The sequence below is a fragment of the Leopardus geoffroyi genome, chromosome A2 (genome assembly GCF_018350155.1).
Source record: "Leopardus geoffroyi isolate Oge1 chromosome A2, O.geoffroyi_Oge1_pat1.0, whole genome shotgun sequence".
NCBI lineage: Eukaryota > Metazoa > Chordata > Mammalia > Carnivora > Felidae > Leopardus > Leopardus geoffroyi.
In genome coordinates this window covers 121,021,115-121,043,098 of record NC_059331.1, presented here as the reverse complement: position 1 = coordinate 121,043,098, position 21,984 = coordinate 121,021,115, and the positions used below count along the sequence as shown (strand labels likewise).

Below are 21,984 nucleotides of genomic sequence, written 5' to 3'. Positions count from 1 at the left end.
TCGAGGTAACAAAGATTTATTCCTATGTTTTCTTTTGGGTTTTATAGTTTTGGCTATTTTTTGTCATTAAAGGAAATTAATAAACCACAGATGAATGCAACAACATAAGGACTCGTAGCTACGGAAGAATACATACAGAACGAACCACGAACACAAGCCAAAATAAATAATATATTATTTGGAGATACGTATATCTGTAGCAAAACTTTTTTCAAAAGTAAGGAAATTCTAAACCTCAACTTCAGGACAGTGGTTCTCTCTGGGGGGTAGACAGAGGGTTGGCACAGAGAAGTGCTCTGGGTACATTCAATGGTATTGGTAACACACCAGTTCTTAGGATGGCTGGTGCATTTGTGGATGTCTGTTTATTATTATGCTTCCTAACCTCAGATACAGTATAATATATTCTTTTATATATATATATATATATATATATATATATATATATATATAGTATTCATAATAAAATTTTGAAGGAGCCAGACTGTGATTAGTGCTTTGCAGAGGTTTAATTGACCATGTTTTGAGCATGTGGACTGTTTAGTATGGCCATGCCTTTAAACTCCTTCAGCATATGACAGAGATTTGCAAGACATTATCGTGGAGGCAAAGACAGACACCCATCTACTCTCAGAGACTTCCATCACTCTTCCTCATGGGTAGACATTGGTGACATAATCTGAAATAGCAGGTCATCAAAATAATCTTTTCCTACCTGGCCCTATAGGCCTATTGATGGGCAACAAATTTACCTTACAAATCATATTCTAGTCCAGCTCCCTGATAGTGGTATCCAGGTATGTTCAGTGTCAGAATTTAAATTTTCCCTTTCACTTCCAAATCTGTAAAATTCTATTTATCTCATCGACCATAAGCATAATAAGGGCAGTCATCTTACCTTCTTGTTCACCACTCTATACAAGACCTAGCACTGTGTCTGACATATAGCGGGCACTCAATAAACTTTGATGATGAAAGAATTGTCATGGGAAAAAGGAAGTAAGGTCAAAAGGCTTGGCAGAGAGTAGATGTTGCTTCATACATTTTACTTCCTTTAATTTGCCCTTCTCTTACCATCGTGAAACTGCACTTCCTTGTTGGTTATGGGGTACATCGCTCCTTTTGCTTTAGAAGCACCTGGGGAGACTTGGGGTGCCTGGGTGGCTCAGTCGGTTGAGCGTCCAACTTCGGCTCAAGTCGTGATCTCACGGTTCATGAGTTCGAGCCCTGCATCGGGCTCTGTGCTGACAGCTCAGGGCCTGGAGCCTGCTTGGGATTCTGTGTCTGCTTCTCTCTCCGCTCCTCCCCTGCTCACACTCTGTCTCTCTCTCAAAAATAAATAAATATTAAAAAAAAAAAAACACCTGGGGAGCCTCAAACAAAACAAAACAAAAACCCTAATCATGGCCCACTCCACCAAATGTTCTGATTTAGTTGCCTAGTATAGCAACTACCACATAGTGTGCAATAAACTTGGAAGGAAAGGCAAGAAAAAGGACAAAATCAGAGAAACAAGACAGGTGGTTTGTTCATTTATATCATAATAGGTCTTTACAATGAGCTCCTATTTGATTTTAGTAACTGCAGATAATTCACCGGTCTGATTGCCATTGATTATATTATGTGTATTATGTTCCTTCCTCTTTCAGCAGAATCACACACACACACACACACACACACACACACACACACACACAAATATACTCTCATACATTGATTATAAGATGTATCTTGATTTTTAAACGAATAAAATGTGGTAGGGTGTGGAGGGTATCTCTAGAATCTAGGAAATGCAGCCTGTACTCTATAAGAGCTATTGGCTCTGAATACCTTGCTCTTTGTAAAACCCTGTGCCCTGGTCCCTAGGCCTTTCTGATAAAGAAATGACACTGTTCTTGTGATGATTCTTTAAAAATCTGAATATGTTTGGGGCGCCTGAGTGGCTCAGTCAGTAAAGCGTCCGACTTCAGGTTGTGATCTCACAGTCCTTGAGTTCGAGTCCCACATCGGGCTCTGTGCTGACAGCTTGAGACTGGGGCCTGCTTCACATTCTGTGTCTCCCTCTCTCTCTGCCCCTCCCCTGCTCATGCTCTGTCTCTCTCTGTCTCAAAAATAAATAAAAACATTAAACATATTTTTTTTATTTTTTTAATAATTTTTTTTAACGTTTATTTATTTTTGAGACAGAGAGAGACAGAGCATGAACAGGGGAGGGTCAGAGAGAGAGAGGGAGACACAGAATCTGAAACAGGCTCCAGGCTCCGAGCTGTCAGCACAGAGCCCGACGCGGGGCTTGAACTCACGAACAACGAGATCATGACCTGAGCCGAAGTCTGACGCTTAACCGACTGAGCCACCCAGGAGCCCCCCCCCAGAATTTGTTTTTTAAAGAAAAATCTGAATATGTTTTTAACCTCCCTTTCTCTGTCTGGTTATAGTTCTTGCCTTCCACAAAATATATAAGCTATATTTTCAAAGACTAAATGTGCACGAGAGAGAGAATGTGAGGGGGAGTGTGTGTGTGGCGGTGGGGGCAGGGGTGGATTTCCTGTGTGAAACCATTATTTCAATGAACGGGAGTTCCAGCTCTATACCTAAGGGTCATTTGGATCCAAATCAAAGCAGTGACCTTGGATTTGAGGGTGCTTCTGTTGCTAAATTGGAAGACCACTGCAGTTTCAAGAGGTGCATCTCCAAATGCCACTTCTTACCTCCACATGCTTGTATTTTTAAAGGTTAAATTGCCCTGGGGTAGGGCTCAGTTTGCTGTGTTTGAAAGTTCATCTTGTCAGGAAATTGTAAATATAAAGTTACATTTCCCTGTCATTTATCATTCTGCAGCTCATTAAGTTTCAACTAATTGCATCTTCAGAATTCAGGACCTTAATGTTTCTCAGCTTTACCACCAGATGAAAAATCTTAACACCCAGGTCATTAGAGTTCTATTTACTTATCCTAGGCTATCAAAAGATCTTCGTTTAGAAATGGGCAGGTCCTGATTAGTGAATGTGAGTTAGAAATTTGAAAGGGAGATATTTCTAGCAAATCTAACTCATTTTAGTTGGTCATTCTAATTGCTTGTGACATTTTCCTTAATGACATCTTCTGATGGCAAAATGGCTATGGCAACAGTGGCCAGGAAACTAGATTTGATCAATGTCTAGCGTCCAAGAAAACTTTAACACTTAAATGGGTCTGATTCTTCAACTTCTTAGTTGGACTCTAAGCTTCCACAAAGCATGATGGGAAAAGTCAGCCTTTGTTGACTGTAAGCCGCTGTGATCACTTTTCTTCCAAACCCTTTGAAGACAATGAAGGGATACCAGCGCCCGTTCTATGAAAAGCTTCTGGAAGGAGGAAGTAGCTCCCAGTGAAATACAACTAAAGAGAGGGAAGCTAATCCTGGGACATTTGTTTTATGTAATCGTAGCCTAGACACAAGCAACCACCACTTTACAGACAAATAAAAATAGCATACATTTGAAAATCAATTTATACTGCAGAGTTCATTATGTGTTCATTTTTCCTGTTTCAGTTATAATCCAAGTGCAAGAGTAGTACTAATGTTTTTATGAGCCGAACTTCTTCTGGGCTCCTTTAATTTTTAAGCATTTCAATGAATAAAGGGAAAGAGAATACTCATAAATCATGAAACAGACTTTGATTTCACCCAAACTTGTCATGCTTTTGATACCTTGTCTTGTTTGTCCTTTAAATTTATGTTGGGACCAGGGGCGCCTTGGTGGCTTAGTCGGTTAAGCGTCCGACCTCAGCTCAGGTCATGATCTCATGGTTCGTGGGTTTAAGCCCCGGCTCAGAGCCTGGAGCCTGCTTCAGATTCTGTGTCTCCTTCTTTCTCTGTCCCTCCCCTGCTCACACTCTGTTTCTCTCTCTCTCTCTCTCTCTCTCTCAAAACCAAATGAACATTAAAAAATTAAATTTATGTTGGGATGAAATGTTTAAATGACAACCAACACATATTTTTATTTTCTTACTTCTTTAAGTCGTGTGAAAATACATGCCACGTGAATTGGTTTGTTTTCCGTTGCTTTGCCTGGTAAGCACCGTAATCATATTGCAAGGGCTTTATTTTGTTGTGTGAAGGTACCTCATGCTCAAAACTTTAGAGGCACATTTGTGATTTATGGCGGTAGGAAAAGTAGAATTTAATGTGGAGTTACCCAAATACGGCAGGGGGAGGGTGGTATGAGGAGAAAGATAATAAATGACGATACCATTTGCTAGGTAGGCTCCAGGGATCTAAAAATCAATACGCAAAGAAATGCATATTTAAATCCGGTTGCCAGGAAATCCAACTGCCGTGACATAAAGGCAATTATATCAGTTGACTTTACTTTGAAAAGATAAACAGGGAAAGAGTGAGGAGAGTAGTCCTTTCTGGATACAGTGAGGAGTATCTCTTGTGCAATAAATGTCACCACACAGCAATAGCTTCCCCATCTGTAGTCCTCATGCCATAGTATAATGGGAGAGGATGCAAAAACAATGACGGAAATGTTGTAAAACACCGGACCGTCGGAAACCGGTGTGGGAGGAAAATAGGAAAGCTTTAATTTTTTTTTTTAATTTTAAAAAAAGGAAATAAAAAAAAATAAGCTCTGCTAATGTTTAGTAGGTGGATGGGCACTGGGCACTTATGTGGTCTGTATGTTAGAGAGTCACCTAGCAGCTGTGACGGAGCCAGAATACAGGGCCAACGTTTTGGTTTTTCTAACCTTCGCCATCATCACTTGAGCCCATTTGCCTCCAGGATCTGACTCCGGGTTTAGTGCTTTTTCCACGTGAGTTTCCTCTTCTGCCATCAGAATGTGACTTAATTCAGTGGCAGTGGACCTTGTCTGTTGGTTCAAAAGGGGAGGCAGTGTTCGCGCCCTTCCTGCGGCCTGAGGAAGCCATATTCGCAGCCTCTGGGAATTAGACTTATAGGAGTGGCTTTTCTGGCTCTTTGGAGGAGTGCCTACTTACTCTTGTCCTCTTCTAATATGAAGGTAAAGTAATCCTCATTTGCAGGGAACTGGAACTTTCTCAGGCTGGAAGGGACGTTTGTGCTGGGAGAAGAGAATGTGGACGGGTTGACACGTGTCAAAGGCCAGCCGGAATCCGAAGTGGACTGCACTTTGCTGAGTGTTCTACTCACGGGGTAGTGGAGGGCCTGCCTTGCCACTGTCCGTATTCCCTTTGGGAGTGTCTGAGCACTTCTGAACTGAGGCCCGTTAAGGTCATTTGGTACTTCTCCTGTGACAAGACCACCCTGCTTTCTGTTAGTCTTTGGGATAGCTTCAGCAGGAGGTCATTTCTCTGCCCTGCCCAGGCAGAAGGGAGAGCAGGCAACGGTGACATTGCACGGTGGCAGGGGCTCCGCTTCCCTGTTTTGTCCTCTCAAAGACCTTGGTGGACCCACTCGATTTTGTGGCGGTGCTATTTGCTTTTGAACTTGAGTGACCGTGATGTGGAGGAGCCAGGAGCTGGAAGGGGACTCGAACGTGTCCTGTAGCTCCTGTCTTCCTATAAAAACTGAGGCTGTAGGAACGACTTCTACTCCCACCCATGAACTCTTTTCCAGTTTCCTTTGTCCCGCTCAATGAACTGCTGATTGCTCCTCTAAGAGTGGCTGTCCTTGGAAGTTGTGCCTGTCGTTTGGCAACTGTTGACAAAGGGACAGATTTTCTTCGCAGGGTGTGCCAAACCCAAGGTATAATGGCGGCTGTCCAGTAGAAATATAACGCAAGCCACATATGTAATTTTAAATTTTTCGAGAAGAAACATTAAAAATATATAAAGACATAGGTGAAATTAATTTTAATAACATTTCTTTAACCCAATATACCCAAAATGTTATCAACACGCAATCAATATTAAGAAATTATTGAGAGAGGCGCCTGAGTGGTTCAGTTGGTTAAGCCTCCGACTCTTGATTTCAACTCGGGTCACGATCTCATAGTTTGTGAGCTCGAGCCCTGCGTTAAGCTCTGTGCTGACAGAGGGAGCCTGCTTGGGATTTTCTCTCTTCCCCTTTCTCTGCCCCTCCCCAGCTTGCATATGTGCTTGCTCGCGCATGATCTCTCCCGAAATAAATAAATAAACATTAAAAAAGAAATTATTGAGATATTTTACATTCTTTTCTTTGTACTAAGCCATCACAGTTCCAGTGTGTATCTTAGACTTATAGCACATCTCAATTTAGACTAGCCATGTTTCAGCCACATGTAGCTGGTGGCCACTGTATTGATTAGTGTAGGTCAATATCTGTGGACTTAATTATTATAAATTATAGCATTTTTTATTTGTTCCATGGGGCTGTTTCTTGTTGCTTGGGTTGAGTGCAAATGTGTACTCATTAATGAAGTCCATTTAATAATGGGGAAAAAGGAAAGATATGGCTCCTTGGCCTACCTTTCAGTAGAATAATAACATTGGCAAGCATGAGACAGTCTTTGGAGATGACCGTTGGTGTGATCTTGAAGCTGACATTCTGATGACCAGGAGGACAATTCCTCTCTCGAGAGGCTTGTCTGGGGGAATGGACAGTCCTGCTCCGGGAGCAATTTCAGTTCGTTAATCCAGTTATTGTAATGAGGGTCAGAGACGACTCTTAAGAGGTTAGGAAATCAGGAAAAGGCTCTGAGAGCAGACCCTGAAGAAGAAGCCGAGTAACGAATCCCCTCAAGTGGGCCCCCATGACTTTTCTATTCAAACCGGAGGAAATGCATTATTCTGGGTCATTATTAGAAGTAATTTTAAGTGTGCTATTCTAGGTAGTTAACTTTTCTTTCAAAGAGCTCAGGGTCGCAGTGATGGCTTGCTGGATCCTTTTCAAGTTGGCTTTGCTTTCTTGTTCCCCTCGCAAAGCAACTGAACTATTTAGTTAAGTTGCAAGAAAGCAGGAATCATTTTCTTTGGCCAAAAGACATTATTTGTATAATCGCCGGACACTCACTCAAACTTGTTTCTCCCCTTTCGTTTTTCTTTACTCGTCTTGGCAAAACCAGCTGGTAGGGGAATGGCAGGCACATGGGGGTGTTTATTCTAAGTTCATTTCCCCCTCTGTCTTTGTCTTCCCTTTTCCTTAAACTTGGAAGCAAATTACATCCCTTTTGAAGAACAGCTTGGTTGCAGAAGTGACTACTGTTTCATTCGATCGTTGCACAATTTTCCACTAGTCCTCTCTAGGCAGGCCCTGGGGATGCAGGCTTCCTAAGCATGGCAGTCCTATGTCCCCACAGAATCCCCAGGAAGAAGTAGGGCCAAAAGCACAAGCGGTGGGTAGGTAGGGTTGAGGCATTGTCCACGAAAGGATGACAACTCTGCCTCCAGTCGGGAACATTTCTTGAACGTTATACTCCGCAGCTGAAATTTAGTTTTTCTTTTGCAGTTGAGTTTTTGGGAAACCCTCGGGAATTACCCTGTGTCGAAGTGGATATTAGTGAAGTTAATTCTCTTCTGTTCAGGAGAAAGGCACTGGTGGGTCATGTTAATTGCTTCAGGCAGAAAAGAACTCCCAGCTACATTGGAGTTTGTAATAGAAAAATGATAAGTAAGGCGGCCAGGAGAGGAAGTGTGGAGGGCTGCTTTGTAGGAGTTTCATTGATTTAGCATCTGTAGGGAAAGCTTCTCTTAAAAAAAAATTTTTTTTTTATTAGTGAACAGGAGAACATTCAAAACTAAGACAGATAGCAGCCAACTGGGAATGCTGTGCAGCCTGGAATAGCTTAGGCTGCTGTTCAATCATTTCCCCAAACAGGAAACCACAAAATGTTAGAGATTAAGGTCACTAGATCATTGGGAAAAGAGCATAACTTTGTCTGCAAAGTATTATGATGGATTGTAAATGGGCCAAAATATAAGCATAAATCTTTCGTCTAAAAATGCAACAATAAAAATCCAGCCTTCTCGCAAAGCACAGTTTGCTTTCCTGTCATACTGCTGCTGCCCCTTCGGCAGCATTTCAGAAATTGTCCTAATAAGTGGAGGAGCAAAGTGGGGGAAACAGAGAGAAAACCTTTGTGTTCTCTGTGGGTGACACGTGTGTTTCAGTTTGGGTTTTAAAAAAAGAAGCTATCGTTTAGATCAGTAAGGGGCCCTCACATGATTTATTTTCAGTCTTGCGCTTTTCTACCGGTGACAATGAAAATATATCAAAATCACATTCATATACATTTCTTCCCCAAATCTCTTCTTTCAAGTATTCAGTTGTATAGCCACCATGAAAAAGCACAGATGTCTTTTTCCACCTGTGAGTATCACGTGGGACCTCCCAACTTGAAGTCAAAATCTGATTTCAGAAGGCATGGGGTCTTTTTACTGGACTCTGCAGGTAAACTGGTCTGCAGCTATCTTTGGCTAACAGTTGGTTGCTTTTTATCTGCCTGGAAAATATTTACCCTTCAGGAGTATACACTGTGTAAAATAAGGTTAATTATCTGATTCTGTTCGTCAGATCTTTACAAAGGAGGGGTTTTCTTGCTGAGAGACTTAAATCCATGAAAAAAACTGATTTAGGGGTGCCTGGGTGGCTCTGTCAGTTAAGCATCTGACTTCGGCTCAGGTCATGATCTCGTGGTTCACAGTTCAAGCCCCGTGTCGGGAGCTCGGAGCCTGGATCCCGCTTTGAATTCTGTGTCTCCCTCTCTGTTCCTCCCCTACTTGCACCCTGTCTCGCTCTCTCTGTCTCAAAAATAATAAATAAAGAATTAAAAAAAAAACCCTGATTTATATACATCCAGAACCTTGAAAGGTTTATGGTTTGAAGTGTTGAAATGACTAGACTTTAGAAAGATTTAAGTGGAACTGACTTTTTTGTTGACCCCTCTTTTTTTTTTAATTTTTTTTTTAACGTTTATTCATTTTTGAGACACAGGGAGAGACAGAGCAGGAGCAAGAAAGGGGCAGAGAGAGAGGGAGACACAGAATCCAAAGCAGGCTCCAGGCTCTGAGCCGTCAGCACAGAGCCCGACGTGGGGCTCGAACTCACGAACCGTGAGATCATGACCTGAGCCGAAGTGGGACGCTCAACCAACTGAGCCACCCAGGGGCCCCTGTTGACCCCTCTTTTAAGGAAAACTTAGACATGAAAGAGTAAATTTGCCTCTCCTCTTCTAATTATTCGCTGGTTTTTAGAAAGTTAAAAAATATGGAGCATTAGGAGGAGAGGGGGTCACATCTTTTGATACCTGTTCCCTGGGTGTCTCGTCCTCAGGCTCCCCACAAATATTTACCATCGAATAAGTGGAGATTTCACGTGAGCAGATTCAACAAGCAAACAAACAAAACACACTCCATGTATAACTGAGCATGCATTCTTTCCTCCAACTCAGACAAAAGGTCACTTCCCTTCCATTTTCAATGGAAGTGAAACTCAGCTGCCCGTGAATCCTGGAAGGGAAGGAAATAAATGAAGAGAGTTGGATCGAGACCTACTGATCTTTTTTTTTTTACCGATGACAAAGACACAGATAGAGAGAAATATTTTCCTCTTCTAAGAAAAACAGTGGCATAAGCGTTGAATAGATGACAGGTACTCTTGCACCCTTGCGGGGGGTGGGGGGGGGGGACACTGAGGAAGGGGTGGATACAGTGTTAACTCGTTGTGGGTGAGTGGAAATACAGGCATGGCATGGCCAGATCTCCCAGTAATTAGACGCCAGCATCTAATTGCAACACTGTGTAGACTACGAGAGTGTTTGTCTGCAAGCTGAATGCCGACTTCAGGCAGCCCACTTAAAAGTTATGCTCTCTTGGGGCGCCTGGGTGGCGCAGTCGGTTGAGCGTCCGACTTCAGCCAGGTCACGATCTCGCGGTCCGTGAGTTCGAGCCCCGCATCGGGCTCTGGGCTGATGGCTCAGAGCCTGGAGCCTGTTTCCGATTCTGTGTCTCCCTCTCTCTCTGCCCCTCCCCCGTTCATGCTCTGTCTCTCTCTGTCCCAAAAATAAATAAACGTTGAAAAAAAAAAAAAAAGTTATGCTCTCCACTATAGAAACTTAACTTTTCAGGTTAATTTTTGAACGGGAGTGACAACAACATTGCTAAAACGCTGCTCTTCAGGCTACAGGATACGTTTTGCGTCTCACATCCCATCTGGCCCTCTCAGCAATCCTAGAACATAAATATTCCCTTTCACAGAGGAGAAAATTAAGGCTCGGAGTGGGTCGATGACATACCCAAGGTCGCTTCTTTTGCCCAGGCCTTGGGAGGCTGCGCTGGGGCTGGAGCTCCAGCCTTCTGTCTGCACGCATCCTACTACTTTTTATACGCTCCTGCTGTTTGTTTTGTTAAACTGATGACCTAGGGCGGTTGTATTAGAATTTTAACTCTTAACATCCTAAACCCTGATTGTAATCCACAGATAACGTCTCACTTGGAAACTGTGGAGCTCTTTGACTAGCTATGTGGAGCTATTCAAATGTGGTGATAATAATAATTAGCATAATTGAATATTCACTGTGTGCGGGGAATGCAGGGAGCTTTACTTGCCTTACGTTATGTAATTCTCCCAGTGACCCTCTGTCATGTATGTTTCTCTTCCACCCATTTTAACAGATGAGGAGATGGAACTCTAGATGAATTGAGTCACTTAAGATGATCTTGCTAGTAAGAGGCAGAGTTAGGATTTCAAACCCGGCCACGGAGCCTGTGCTCTTAACTATAAACATGCATCCTTCATTCCATGCTTATCTTTAGGTTTGCTTCCTGCCTGTGGAATTACAAATATAGGACAAACTACCTATTCAACGTGCTCCTTTGGGGGCAGTGATTTAGACAGTGAGGCAGTACAGAAGAGGGCTAAGAAGCACACATTTGGGACTCAAGCAGATCTGAACTTGAGGCTCTGTCCCCAGTTTGCCTCCTCTCCCTGTACCTCTGTCTCCTTGTCCCTAAAATGGGATAAATAACATCGGCCTTCTGGGGGTGCTGTGAAATCATGGATGCAAAATGCTTAGCACCGCTTCCCCAACATAAGAGGAATGAGAAAGTTCCACTCTGATTGCAAACTGTCCGTTTAAAAGCTATGCTCTTTACCATACTTTTCTAGCCGTGAATTATGGGCAAATTCCTTGCCGTCTTGAACCCTATGCTTCAAAACTGAAACTCCTTTTAAAAGAGTAATTTATAAACTCATGGCTCCGACTACCAAAAAAAGACTGCTGAGGTATCGCGGCCAATGTGTGTAAAATTAATAGTGAAAGGCATGTTATTTCAGGCGTTTGAATAGATGGAGTTCAGGTTTATCCCAGCTGGACTTCCTCCTACTGTAGGCCTTTTCTGGAAGGGTGAGATTGGCAACTAAGTGTTTGACTCAGAAGGACCATACGCATATTCTGAAGGCTTATTTTAGAAAAAGTGCTTTATTGAGTCTTTCAAGTCCTTATCCGCGTATCAACCCCCCTGAAAGGGAGGAGGACCTCACACTCATTGAACTAATTTGTGTCAGGCACTGTGCTAGCAGCTCTGTGCACATTATCTCATTTACTGTCACTACCATGAGATGTAGGTCTTAACCATATTCATATCCAGAAAAGGGAATGAAGCCCATGGAGGTTAAGCCACACGTCCAGGGGTTCCCAGTTATTGTATACTGGGGCATGGGGGGCACTGGTCCATTGGTGTATGAGTTTGGATTTCATGCTTTCAGCAACAGAAACAACTGTGCTTGCTTGAAGCATAAAAGAAATTAATCAGATGACATGACAGGTCACAGAATTCCCAAAAAAAAAAAAAAAAATTGATTGAAGCACTGGATAGAGACTAAGGAAAATTCTGGGGATCTAGGACGGAAAGCTAGTGGGCAGACTCATCAGGGAAGCCTGTGTCACTCTGCCCACAATTCACATTTTATGAAAAGAGCATTTGAGTGCCTTAGCTTGGGTCACATGCTCATCCCTTGCACAGAGGAGGCAGGATATTGTGATTGACAGCCTCCACCAAGGCTGGATCCATTGTGGGGGGGGGGGGGGGGTGGGAGTCCAGGAACCAGGGGAAGAGAGAGTGGACCTAGGCAGGCCAAAGCAACAGACAATCGATGTACACAGCATTATAGAAAACCTTTAGAGAATGCAATTGACTCTTCCCAGTGTCAATACTTTTTCTGGAATGCCCAGCACTGAGCAAGGGCTATGGAGCCAGGAGAGCCTCGTTCTCAAGGAGCCCAAGCTCTGCCACAGCTGCTTCATCAGTGGTACTCCCTTCAACAGAAGTGAGACGTCTGTTGCCAGCTGGATAACGTCCTTGCACACATCATTGTCCATGGAGCCAAAGTGAGAAATGACTGAGAGATGTCACCAGACTTGGACCAACAGACCAACGTTATTTCTGAACTGGAGACGTGAACTGTGTCTCACACTCAACCAACTCTCCCTTGCCAGAGGCTTTCGGTAGCACAAAACATTTAGCTATGGGGAGTCAGTAAATGCCTGTTGGTTTGAAGGAATTTGGCTCCTTTCTTAAGGAGTTCTGGGTAGAAGTTTGGAAGTCTGGGATCTCAGACATGTTCTGACCCCTCGCTGTGTCACAATTTCCTTAACAGTAAGGTGGAGGCAGACGTTGTAATTCCTCTCGTCCTGACCTCAAGAAACAGTGTGAGAATAAAGTCATATGTACGTGAAAGCACTTTGGGAGGTAAAGAACATAATAAAAATGCTTTTCTCATCTCTGCCTTTGCCTCTACCAAACAAACAAACAAACAAACAAACAAGATGCTTAAAATCAAAACCACCTTCTACCATTTCTTATAAATGCCTGAATTCTGGAATGGATTTTTAAGATCATCTACAAACAAACTAGTTATGCTGTTTGCCTAGTTGTCATAAAAAATTGAGAGCTGGTACTATTTGGGTTAATACAAATTATTCCTTAATAAAGACCCATTTTTGCCACCCATGGTTCCCCAAACTTAGTGTTATTGTTTGTTTTATTATTTTTTCATTATAAAAACCCCCTAATCACATTTTCAAAAACAGACCAAACCAAAACAACAGCAACAACAACAAAAAACCCACCTAGAAAACAGTCAAGTTAAAACAAATTACCCACACTGCAGCTACCTTAACTGTTGGTATTTCGATGTATTCTTTTCCCAAGCTTGAAGCATCTTTTAAACCTTTTTAATGGCTATTTATATATTTTTGAGAGAGAGAGAGACAGAGTGCGAGCGGGGGAGGGGCAGAGAGAGAGGGAGACCCAGAATCCAAAGCAGGTTCCAGGCTCCGAGCTGTCTGCACGGAACCCGACTCGGGGCTTGAACTCACGAACCATGAGATCATGACCGGAGCCGAAGTCGGATGCTCGACCGACTGAGCCACCCAGAAGCCCCGATGAAGCATCTTTTAAAAAAAAAACAATGTCACAATCATAGAGTACAAAGAATCATAGTCTTCGCTGATGTTTTAATAAGAAGTATTTTTTGGGGCGCCTGGGTGGCGCAGTCGGTTGAGCGTCCGACTTCAGCCAGGTCACGATCTCGCGGTCCGTGAGTTCGAGCCCCGCGTCGGGCTCTGGGCTGATGGCTCAGAGCCTGGAGCCTGTTTCTGATTCTGTGTCTCCCTCTCTCTCTGCCCCTCCCCCGTTCATGCTGTGTCTCTCTCTGTCCCAAAAATAAATAAACGTTGAAAAAAAAAAAAAAATTTAAAGAAGTATTTTTTCACGTCTTTGCAAAACCATCCATTTCACCGCGCTAACTGGTCAGACCTCGAGTAAAAGAAAAGAAAATTTTCCAAAGGGAGTGCCTTTGCCTTTGAAAGGAGGCTTCGCAGCTGTCCAGGAAGGAAAGCGAGGAAACAGGAAGGAAAGTGTTTAGGGGTGCTGCCTCGCGTGTCACTGGAGGCCAGCTGCAGCCAGTGTTCCTCCTGTGCCTGGTTTTGTTACAGTCACTACTGAGAAGACAAGGGTAGCTGAAAGCCGCCTTCATTTCTGTCTCCTCCTCTCTGTCTTTAGATCTTGTTGCTTAAAATACCATCAAGCCTTGGGGAGAAGCTTGCCCCAGACTGTCCCAGGGTTAGCTTGAAAGCCCAGTGTCCTGGAAAACGCCTCAGGCCAGGGCAAACCCGGGGTTGTTGGTCACCCTAGAGGAAGGAGTAGAACAAATGTGTGCCAACGTGTGCCCTTGGGCTTCAAGACCACCCCCCACCCCCACCTCCACACCCCCCCCATGCTCCACGCTCACCCCTCCCCCAGCCTCTTGGCTTACTGGATCCTAGGATATCTCCCCACTCATCCAGCCCTAAAGGCAACTGAAATATTCCTGTCAGGGCTGATGAGAGTAAATGTGACATTTAGATAAAAATAAAAGCTCTGGAATTCTTATATTTAATGCTGGCAGCCTTAAATGCCAGCTTTGAAATCATTTTGCTTGATCATTAATCTTTAATTTTTTTTTTGTTGCATTTGACTTATGTGCCCTTTAGAAGTTAAAAATGTTTTCCTTGCTTTAAAAAGAAGATTTCCATTGCCCACCCTCCCCCCGAAGTGGGCCTTCTACCCATCACATGCACAAAATTAGGCAGTTCAGCCCTTCACTGCCTCGTTCCAGAGAGTTAGTGCTCTCGTTTGTGTTGAGTCTTGAATAGCAAAGGGTACAACTCAGGCATGGACTTCATTTCAATTCAGTCCAACAAACCTGTGCTCTAATGCTGTACAAATAAGCCTGCTTTTTGCCGTGACCTGTGGATTTGCATCCCCGAAAGAGAACACATTCAAATCAATTTCAAAATACACTGATGATAGTGAGATAGCTACAAGAGACCCTCAGAAAGAGGCAGGCTTCATTTAGTAGCCACGGAGTGGAAAACAGCCAGATGCACTTGTGTATTTGCTAGTTAATCAGCATCTTTTCATTGAATTCTGGAAGAGGAACTACTTTATAGATAATTATCTTTGTTAATCAGGCCCTCCTAGGATGGTGGAGTATTTAAGCCTTGTTCCTTGGTACAGATCATGTGTAATTGCTTCCATACTGTTGGCAAGACAGCTGTAGGAGTTTTGCATGCACCGTAAGTACCCAAGGTCTTTGAGGCAATGTCTTTGTATAAACAACGCACATTTTTATGGCTATAGTTGAGTTTTTTAAAGAGGCTTTAAATTGATCAGGAGTTTTCCCTTTGGGTTTCTGCTCAGGAGAGCGGAGGTGGTGGTGGTGACGGAGTAACATGAGAGGCCCAGGGCCCTTTCATCTTAGGCTGAATCCTGGCCCACTGCTGCTTGAGGATTTGGAGTGTGTAAAAGTCCTGGGCTGTTTAATTATGTGCAAGCCTTTTAAGAAGCCTGCACCAGGAGGGCAGAGATGGAAACATATGCAGTGAAACATTTTCTATCCAATTTGAGGATTCGACCAAAGGTCTTCACTTGAGCAAAACCAGAACGTCCAAGTAGATCAAAGGGTAGAGTGGAGTTGAGGAAAACCTCTTTGTTGGGGGTTGAATGACAATGCCTTAGGAGAATTAAGGTCATGTTAGTTGCATAAAAACAACCTAAGAAGAGTGGAAAACAAAGGAGAAAATTACTCAGCTTTGTGCCACCTAAATTAACCAACCGTATTCCTTTTCTTTAAAGGTGCATACCATATATGTAAATATGTATACCTATTTTATACGCTCATAATTGTGAAATATATTTGACTTTCAGCTTTCATACTTAACCGTGTGTGATAAGTATTGCTTATCACATTGCCACATGGTTCAATGAAACATTTTAAATGGTTTTGCACTATCCGATAGAAAATCTGTACCATAGTTTATGTAACCAGTCACTAATTATGGAACTTTTAGACTGTGTTCAAGTTTTTCATTATAAGACGTGATAAACAGGGCGCTATATATATAGATATTTCTTTGGGCTTATTTTCATAGAATTCCTTTCACAATCTGGGGTTACGGGGACAGCGAGCCTCAACGTGTTAAAATCTTTTTGTTAAAAATGGGTCATTGCTTTCCTCAAGTGTGGTGCCATTTTTATACTTCCTCGGCATTGGATAGTATATGAATTCTTTTTCAAGCCAAATGAATATTCGTTTTGGAAAAAAGACAAGACCTTTCTTCAGAGTTGGTTCTCCTATAATATCCACCAACTTATCACACACACACACACACACAAATGTATTCTAGGAAAAAAAGACATTCCTCATTGTCGACAAGTGGCTATCATGTTTAAGAAAAGGAGGTCTTAGAAGTTGCATGGCAAACATATTTGCCTCCAACGTGTAACAAATCTGAGACACCTGCGTCTATCTGTCCGCCTCAAAAAATCTTAGTTGCCCCTGTAAAGTCAATGTCAGAGGGGAGAACAATATGGATTCTCAGCTCCCGAGAGAATGCTCAGCTACTGAGAGAAGCCTTTGTGCAGATTCCTATGAAGGTTCAAACTTTTGGAAGAATTGCAGTGGCTGAGACCAGGCTTGAGTTTATTTCAGGTTGTTGGGGTGTGTGGCCAACTGGAAAAAAATGACCCCGCTCCCCTGCTGGACTGGCCTCTCTCACATTACCTTTCTTCTCGTGCACACACTATCTATACGTAGATAGATTTGCTGCCTTCCCCTGCTGAATCCCGCATTTGCCCCCGGATCCGTTTCATTTCAGGTACTGATCTACAATGGCCAACTGGACATCATTGTGGCAGCCTCCCTGACAGAGCGCTCTTTGATGGCCATGAAGTGGAAAGGATCCCAGAAATACAAGCAGGCAGAAAGAAAAGTCTGGAAGATCTTTAAATCCGATAACGAAGTGGCCGGTTATGTGCGGCAAGTGGATGACTTCTGTCAGGTATGGAAACACTTTGGGACCTGTAAGCTGTGAGGAATGGGATGGGCGGATTGGAACTAAAGCCTGAGTACCAATAAGGCATGGCTGACCCTACACAGAGTCACGCAGTAGCCAAAGTGAGCCTTCTGCAGCCCTGCTTTCCAGAGAGCAGGGTGGTATGAGTTCATTCAAGTACATAGTGCCTCATGCAAAACAAGAGGAAAGTGTAGATATTGTTCAAGAGACAAGGTGACGATCAAAAAGACCATACTCAGCCCCAAAAGGCAAATCGTTAATGGGAGATTTAGTCTATTTGGGAACAAAGGAGAGCTTGAACAAACAACCTGAGTTAGATTCAGCGTAATCTCTTCTGGCAATTCTGTGCTCACATTTGTGTCTTACACATGGAGCCCCTGGACAAAATCTGTCTATCTGATGCCCCTAGCATGACCTCCACTTTAGAGGTCAGATGTTGCTCCTGGTGAAGCCCATCTACTGTGCCTCTAGTTTGCAGATCTCAGCTTCTCAAGGATCAGCAGGGCTCCTTTGGTGACTATGTGATGATTACACTATTTACCTCCAGAAAGTTTTCGTAGAAATTAAGAATGTCCCCTAGTAAGCTTTTGCTTAGTTAGTCAAGAGAAGAAATTTAAATCTTCCAGACTAGTTTGATTTTTTTTTTTGAGAGAGAGAGAGATAGAGACAGCGTGAGTAGGGGAGGGGCAGATACAGAGGGAGATGGAGAATCCCAAGCAGGCTCTACAATGTGAGCGCGGCACCCTATGTGGGGCTCGAACTCACTCACAAAACTGTGAGATCATGACCTGAGCCAAAACCAAGAGTCGGACGCTTAATGGACTAAGCCACCCAAGCACCCCTTCACAATTTTCTTCTAAAGTTTATTTATTTATTTTGAGAGAGAGAGAGAGTGTGCATGTGTGAGTGGGGGAGGGGAAGAGAGAGAGACTCCTAAGGCAGTTCCATGCTGTCAGCACAGAGCCCAACCCAGGACTGTATCTTACAAACTGCGAGATCATGACCTCAGCCGAAACCAAGAGACAGATGCTTAACGACTGAGCCACCCAGGTGCCCCTTTCCTCAATTTTTTTTTTTTAATTTTTTTTTCAACGTTTATTTATTTTTGGGACAGAGAGAGACAGAGCATGAACGGGGGAGGGGCAGAGAGAGAGGGAGACACAGAATCGGAAGCAGGCTCCAGGCTCTGAGCCATCAGCCCAGAGCCTGACGCGGGGCTCGAACTCCCGGACCGCGAGATCGTGACCTGGCTGAAGTCGGACGCTTAACCGACTGCGCCACCCAGGCGCCCCCTTCAATTTTTTATTTGAGGCAACAATGGGACCTCAATTCTATAGGTTTGAATATTTGGAATTACAGCTTTCCAAGTACCCGAGCTTACCACTAGGCAAATCCATGCTCCAAATAAAAATTAATCTCAGAGAAGTGCCTGGGTGGCTCAGTTGGTTAAGCATCCAACTTCGGCTCAGGTCATAATCTCACGGTTGGTGAGTTTGAGCCCCACATCCAGCTCTGTGCTGACAGCTTGTTGCCTGGAGCTTGCTTTGGATTCTGTGTCTCCCTCTCTCTGCCTCTCTCCTGCTCGTGCTCTGTCTCTCTCTCTCAAAAATAATAAACATTAAAAAAAGAAATTAATCTCAGAGGCATACTGGGTACTTTGGGATAGTAGATAAGTTTACAAAGAATTTCATAAGGATCACTAGGTTATGATATACATTTGTGTTGGAAGGAATGATAGATCAAGTAGAAATTACTGGTAGTCTAATGTATAAAGGTACTCTTCCTTCCCCCGCCCCAGTCATTCTAGCCATTGAATAATGTAAGAAATTTAAATATCTTGTAACATTGACTACTGGGACAAAGGAAACAGTAGAGAGACATATTTCTGGGCTCACATAAAGGGAAACTGTGTTGGAAAATTTATAACATTATAGTTTCTAAATCAAGATAAATTATACCAAAGAATTAAAAACCAGTGCCGTAGCAAACGAAATGAGTCAGAGCAGAAACAGTTCCGGCAGAATGCATGTGAGGTTTGAAAACGGGTGGGGGGGGGGGGCGGGAAGGACGAAGAGTGGAGGGTCTGTTGACCTGCAGAGAGATTTGGAGATAAGACGGTGAGAGCTGTGTCTGTCCTGTGTGCTTCTATAAACTGGAGCACAGGCAGTCTTGGACTGGATATTGACTTGGGAACCACAATAGCAGGTTAACTCTGAAGACTGATTCCAAAAGATTGGAATTCTGGGACAAGTGGAGGCTCTCCATTTGCAGAAAGTAATCTGGACTTCATTTTTGGTATTTATTTGTCTGTCTTTAAATAACAGGTTCTATAGCAATTCAAATACTTTTTTTTTTTTAATTTTTTTTTCAACGTTTATTTATTTTTGGGACAGAGAGAGACAGAGCATCAACGGGGGAGGGGCAGAGAGAGAGGGAGACACAGAATCCGAAACAGGCTCCAGGCTCTGAGCCATCAGCCCAGAGCCTGACTTGGGGCTCGAACTCACGGACCGCGAGATCGTGACCTGGCTGAAGTCGGACGCTTAACCGACTGCGCCACCCAGGCGCCCTCAAATACTTTTTTTTAAAAGAGAAAAGAAAAAGTCAACGTTTCAACATCTGAAATTGCATTTTAATTGATGCCCATGTACACAATTTTACATAAATTTTACGTAATTTTAACAATGTTGTATAAGATTGATTGTGCCGTGTTTCTTTCTTATAATAAAATTATTTATTGAATTACAGCATAATATAGAAAAAATTCACAAGTCACAAATGTATAGGTAAATGAATTTTCACAGAGCAAATGTATAGGTAAATGTAACCATCACCTAGATAAAGAAATAGAATAGAGCAATGTCCCCACTGTGGTCACTATTCCCCCTTCTTCCCAGAGTATCCACTGTCCTGAGTTCTAATATCCAAGGTTACTTTTGCTAGATTTTGAATTTTGACAAATGGACATATTCTCTATATGCCCTTTCTGTATGGCATTTTTGCTTGACTTTATATTAATGACATTTACTTTTTCTTTTGCATGTAGCAGTTGCCACTTTATTTTCATTGTGGTACAGTATTCTAATATATATTTTTATAATTATAATATGTAATATTATATGATATAATATGATTATTATTTATAAGTAATATATATTTAACATATGATTTTTCTATTCTCCTTTTACATCCATTTTTGCTTTATTTATTTTGTTATTAAGTGCATATAACTTCAGAACTGTTATACTTTCTTGGCAAATTAAATCTTTTATTCTTATGAAATGTCCCATTTTATGTCTAGTGATGCTTCTTGCCCTAAAATCTAATTTGGTGATAGTAGGGTAACAATGCCAACTTCCTTTTGATTAATATTTGCATGGGATATCTTTTTCAATTCTTTGATTTTAATCTTTCTGAATGCTTATATTTAAGATGTATCTCTTTTAAGTAGTGTATAATTGGGTTTTGTTTTTCTTTAATGGAGCCTGACAATATTTTTTAAATGGGATAGTCCGTTTACATTTAGTGTAATTACTGATATGTTTGTGTTTAAATCTACTACTTTACTGTTTATTTCCTATTTGTCTTATTTGTATTTCAATGTTCTCTTTCTCATTGTGTCCTATAATATTACTCAAATGTTTTATATCATTTTCATTTTTTTCCCTATTCTATAAGCTTGTCAGGGTATACGTTCTGTAATCTTGTTTAATGATTATACTCAAGGGTAAAATGTAAATTCTAGACTTATTCAATCCTAATATAAATTAGAATTTTACCACTTTCCAGATAAATGCAAGAACCTTAGATCTTCCTTGCCAACTCTTCTCCTTTTTGTGTTATCATTAAAAACAGTACGAAAAGGAGAGGGGGTAGCGCCTGGGTGGCTTATTTGGTTAAGCGTCTGACCGGCTCAGGTCATGACCTTGCGGTTTGTGATTTGGAACCCTGCATTGGGCTCTGTGCTGACAGCTCAGAGCCTGGAGCTTGCTTTGGATTCTGTCTCCCTCTCTCTGGCCCTCGGCCACTCATACTCTGTCTCTCTCTCTCTCAAAAATAAATAAAACATTAAAAAAATTAAAAAGCAAAAAATATTCTACATGTAATTCAAACACCACAAACCGTTATTTGCATCATGTTACACAACCAGTGTCACTGTGACTTACCCATAAATTTGCCCATTCAATTGCCCCCTAGCATTTCTTGCATTTCCATGCTTCAGACTGGAATTATTTTTCCTTGCTTAAAAAAAAATAATCTCTTTATTATTTACTTTAGTAAAGTTGTGTTGGCAGCCATTTCTGTTGTTGGTTGTCTGAAAATGTCTTTGTGTCACCTTTAATTGAGAAGTACATTTTTCATGGAATTGAGTTTCAGCTAGGCAGTTATTGTCTTCCAGCACATAAAAGATATTACTCTGTTGTCCTCTGACTTGTATCATTTCTGATCAGAAGCTGTCCATTTTACTACTGGATTTTCTCAGTTTTTGGTTTTCAAAAGATTTGACTATGTGTATGTAGCTGTGATTTTAAGTGTGGTGGGTGGGTGTGTGTGTTATACGGGTTTCTTAAGCTTTTTGAAACTATAACTTGATATCTTTTGTCATATTTGTCATTATCTCTTCAAATCCTGCTTGTTCTCTGTTCTCTCTTTCCTCTCCCATGAAGACCTAATTATGCAAACGTTAGACCTTTTCATTTCATATAGCTTTACTTCTGTTCTTTCTTCTTTCCATTCTTCAGTTTTGATATTTTCAATTCTCTCTTCTAGTTTTCTGTTCTTCTCTGCTGCTATTCCAGATATATTATTTAGCCCATTTATTTTTTAATCATGGCAATTGGTTTTTTTATAGTTCTGGAATTTTAGTTTTATTCTTTTTTATAGATCTCAACTTTCACATTATTATCTATTCCTCACCTTGTTATCTATTTTTCGGGAACACATTAATCCACTTAGTTTGATGCCCATTGCTGATAAATTTTAGATTTGTATCACCAATTAGCCTGATTCTATTTTTTCATGGTAACCGGATCCTTTTCTCTGGTATGCCTACAAGTTTTCAAGTGAGTGTCAGGCATTATGCAGGTAGAATTATAGAGATAGTTTGAGTTTGTGGCTGATGATACTTTCCATCAAAGAGATTTTACTTTGCTTCTGTCAGGCAGTTAGAATGGGGGTCAAGCACTTTGATCAAGTCTGGAAT

The 21,984-nt window shown here is 42.0% G+C and overlaps 1 protein-coding gene across 2 annotated transcripts in view; it reads left to right on the top strand.

Annotated features, from left to right (window-relative positions):
• Positions 1 to 21,984, top strand: part of CPVL (carboxypeptidase vitellogenic like) — a 133,575-nt gene that overhangs the window by 81,526 nt on the left and 30,065 nt on the right. For both annotated transcript variants that reach the window (XM_045495181.1, XM_045495180.1), the window contains one exon: positions 16,584 to 16,766. In XM_045495181.1, the coding sequence (XP_045351137.1) occupies positions 16,584 to 16,766 (183 nt within the window). The remainder of the gene's footprint in view (positions 1 to 16,583; positions 16,767 to 21,984) is intronic.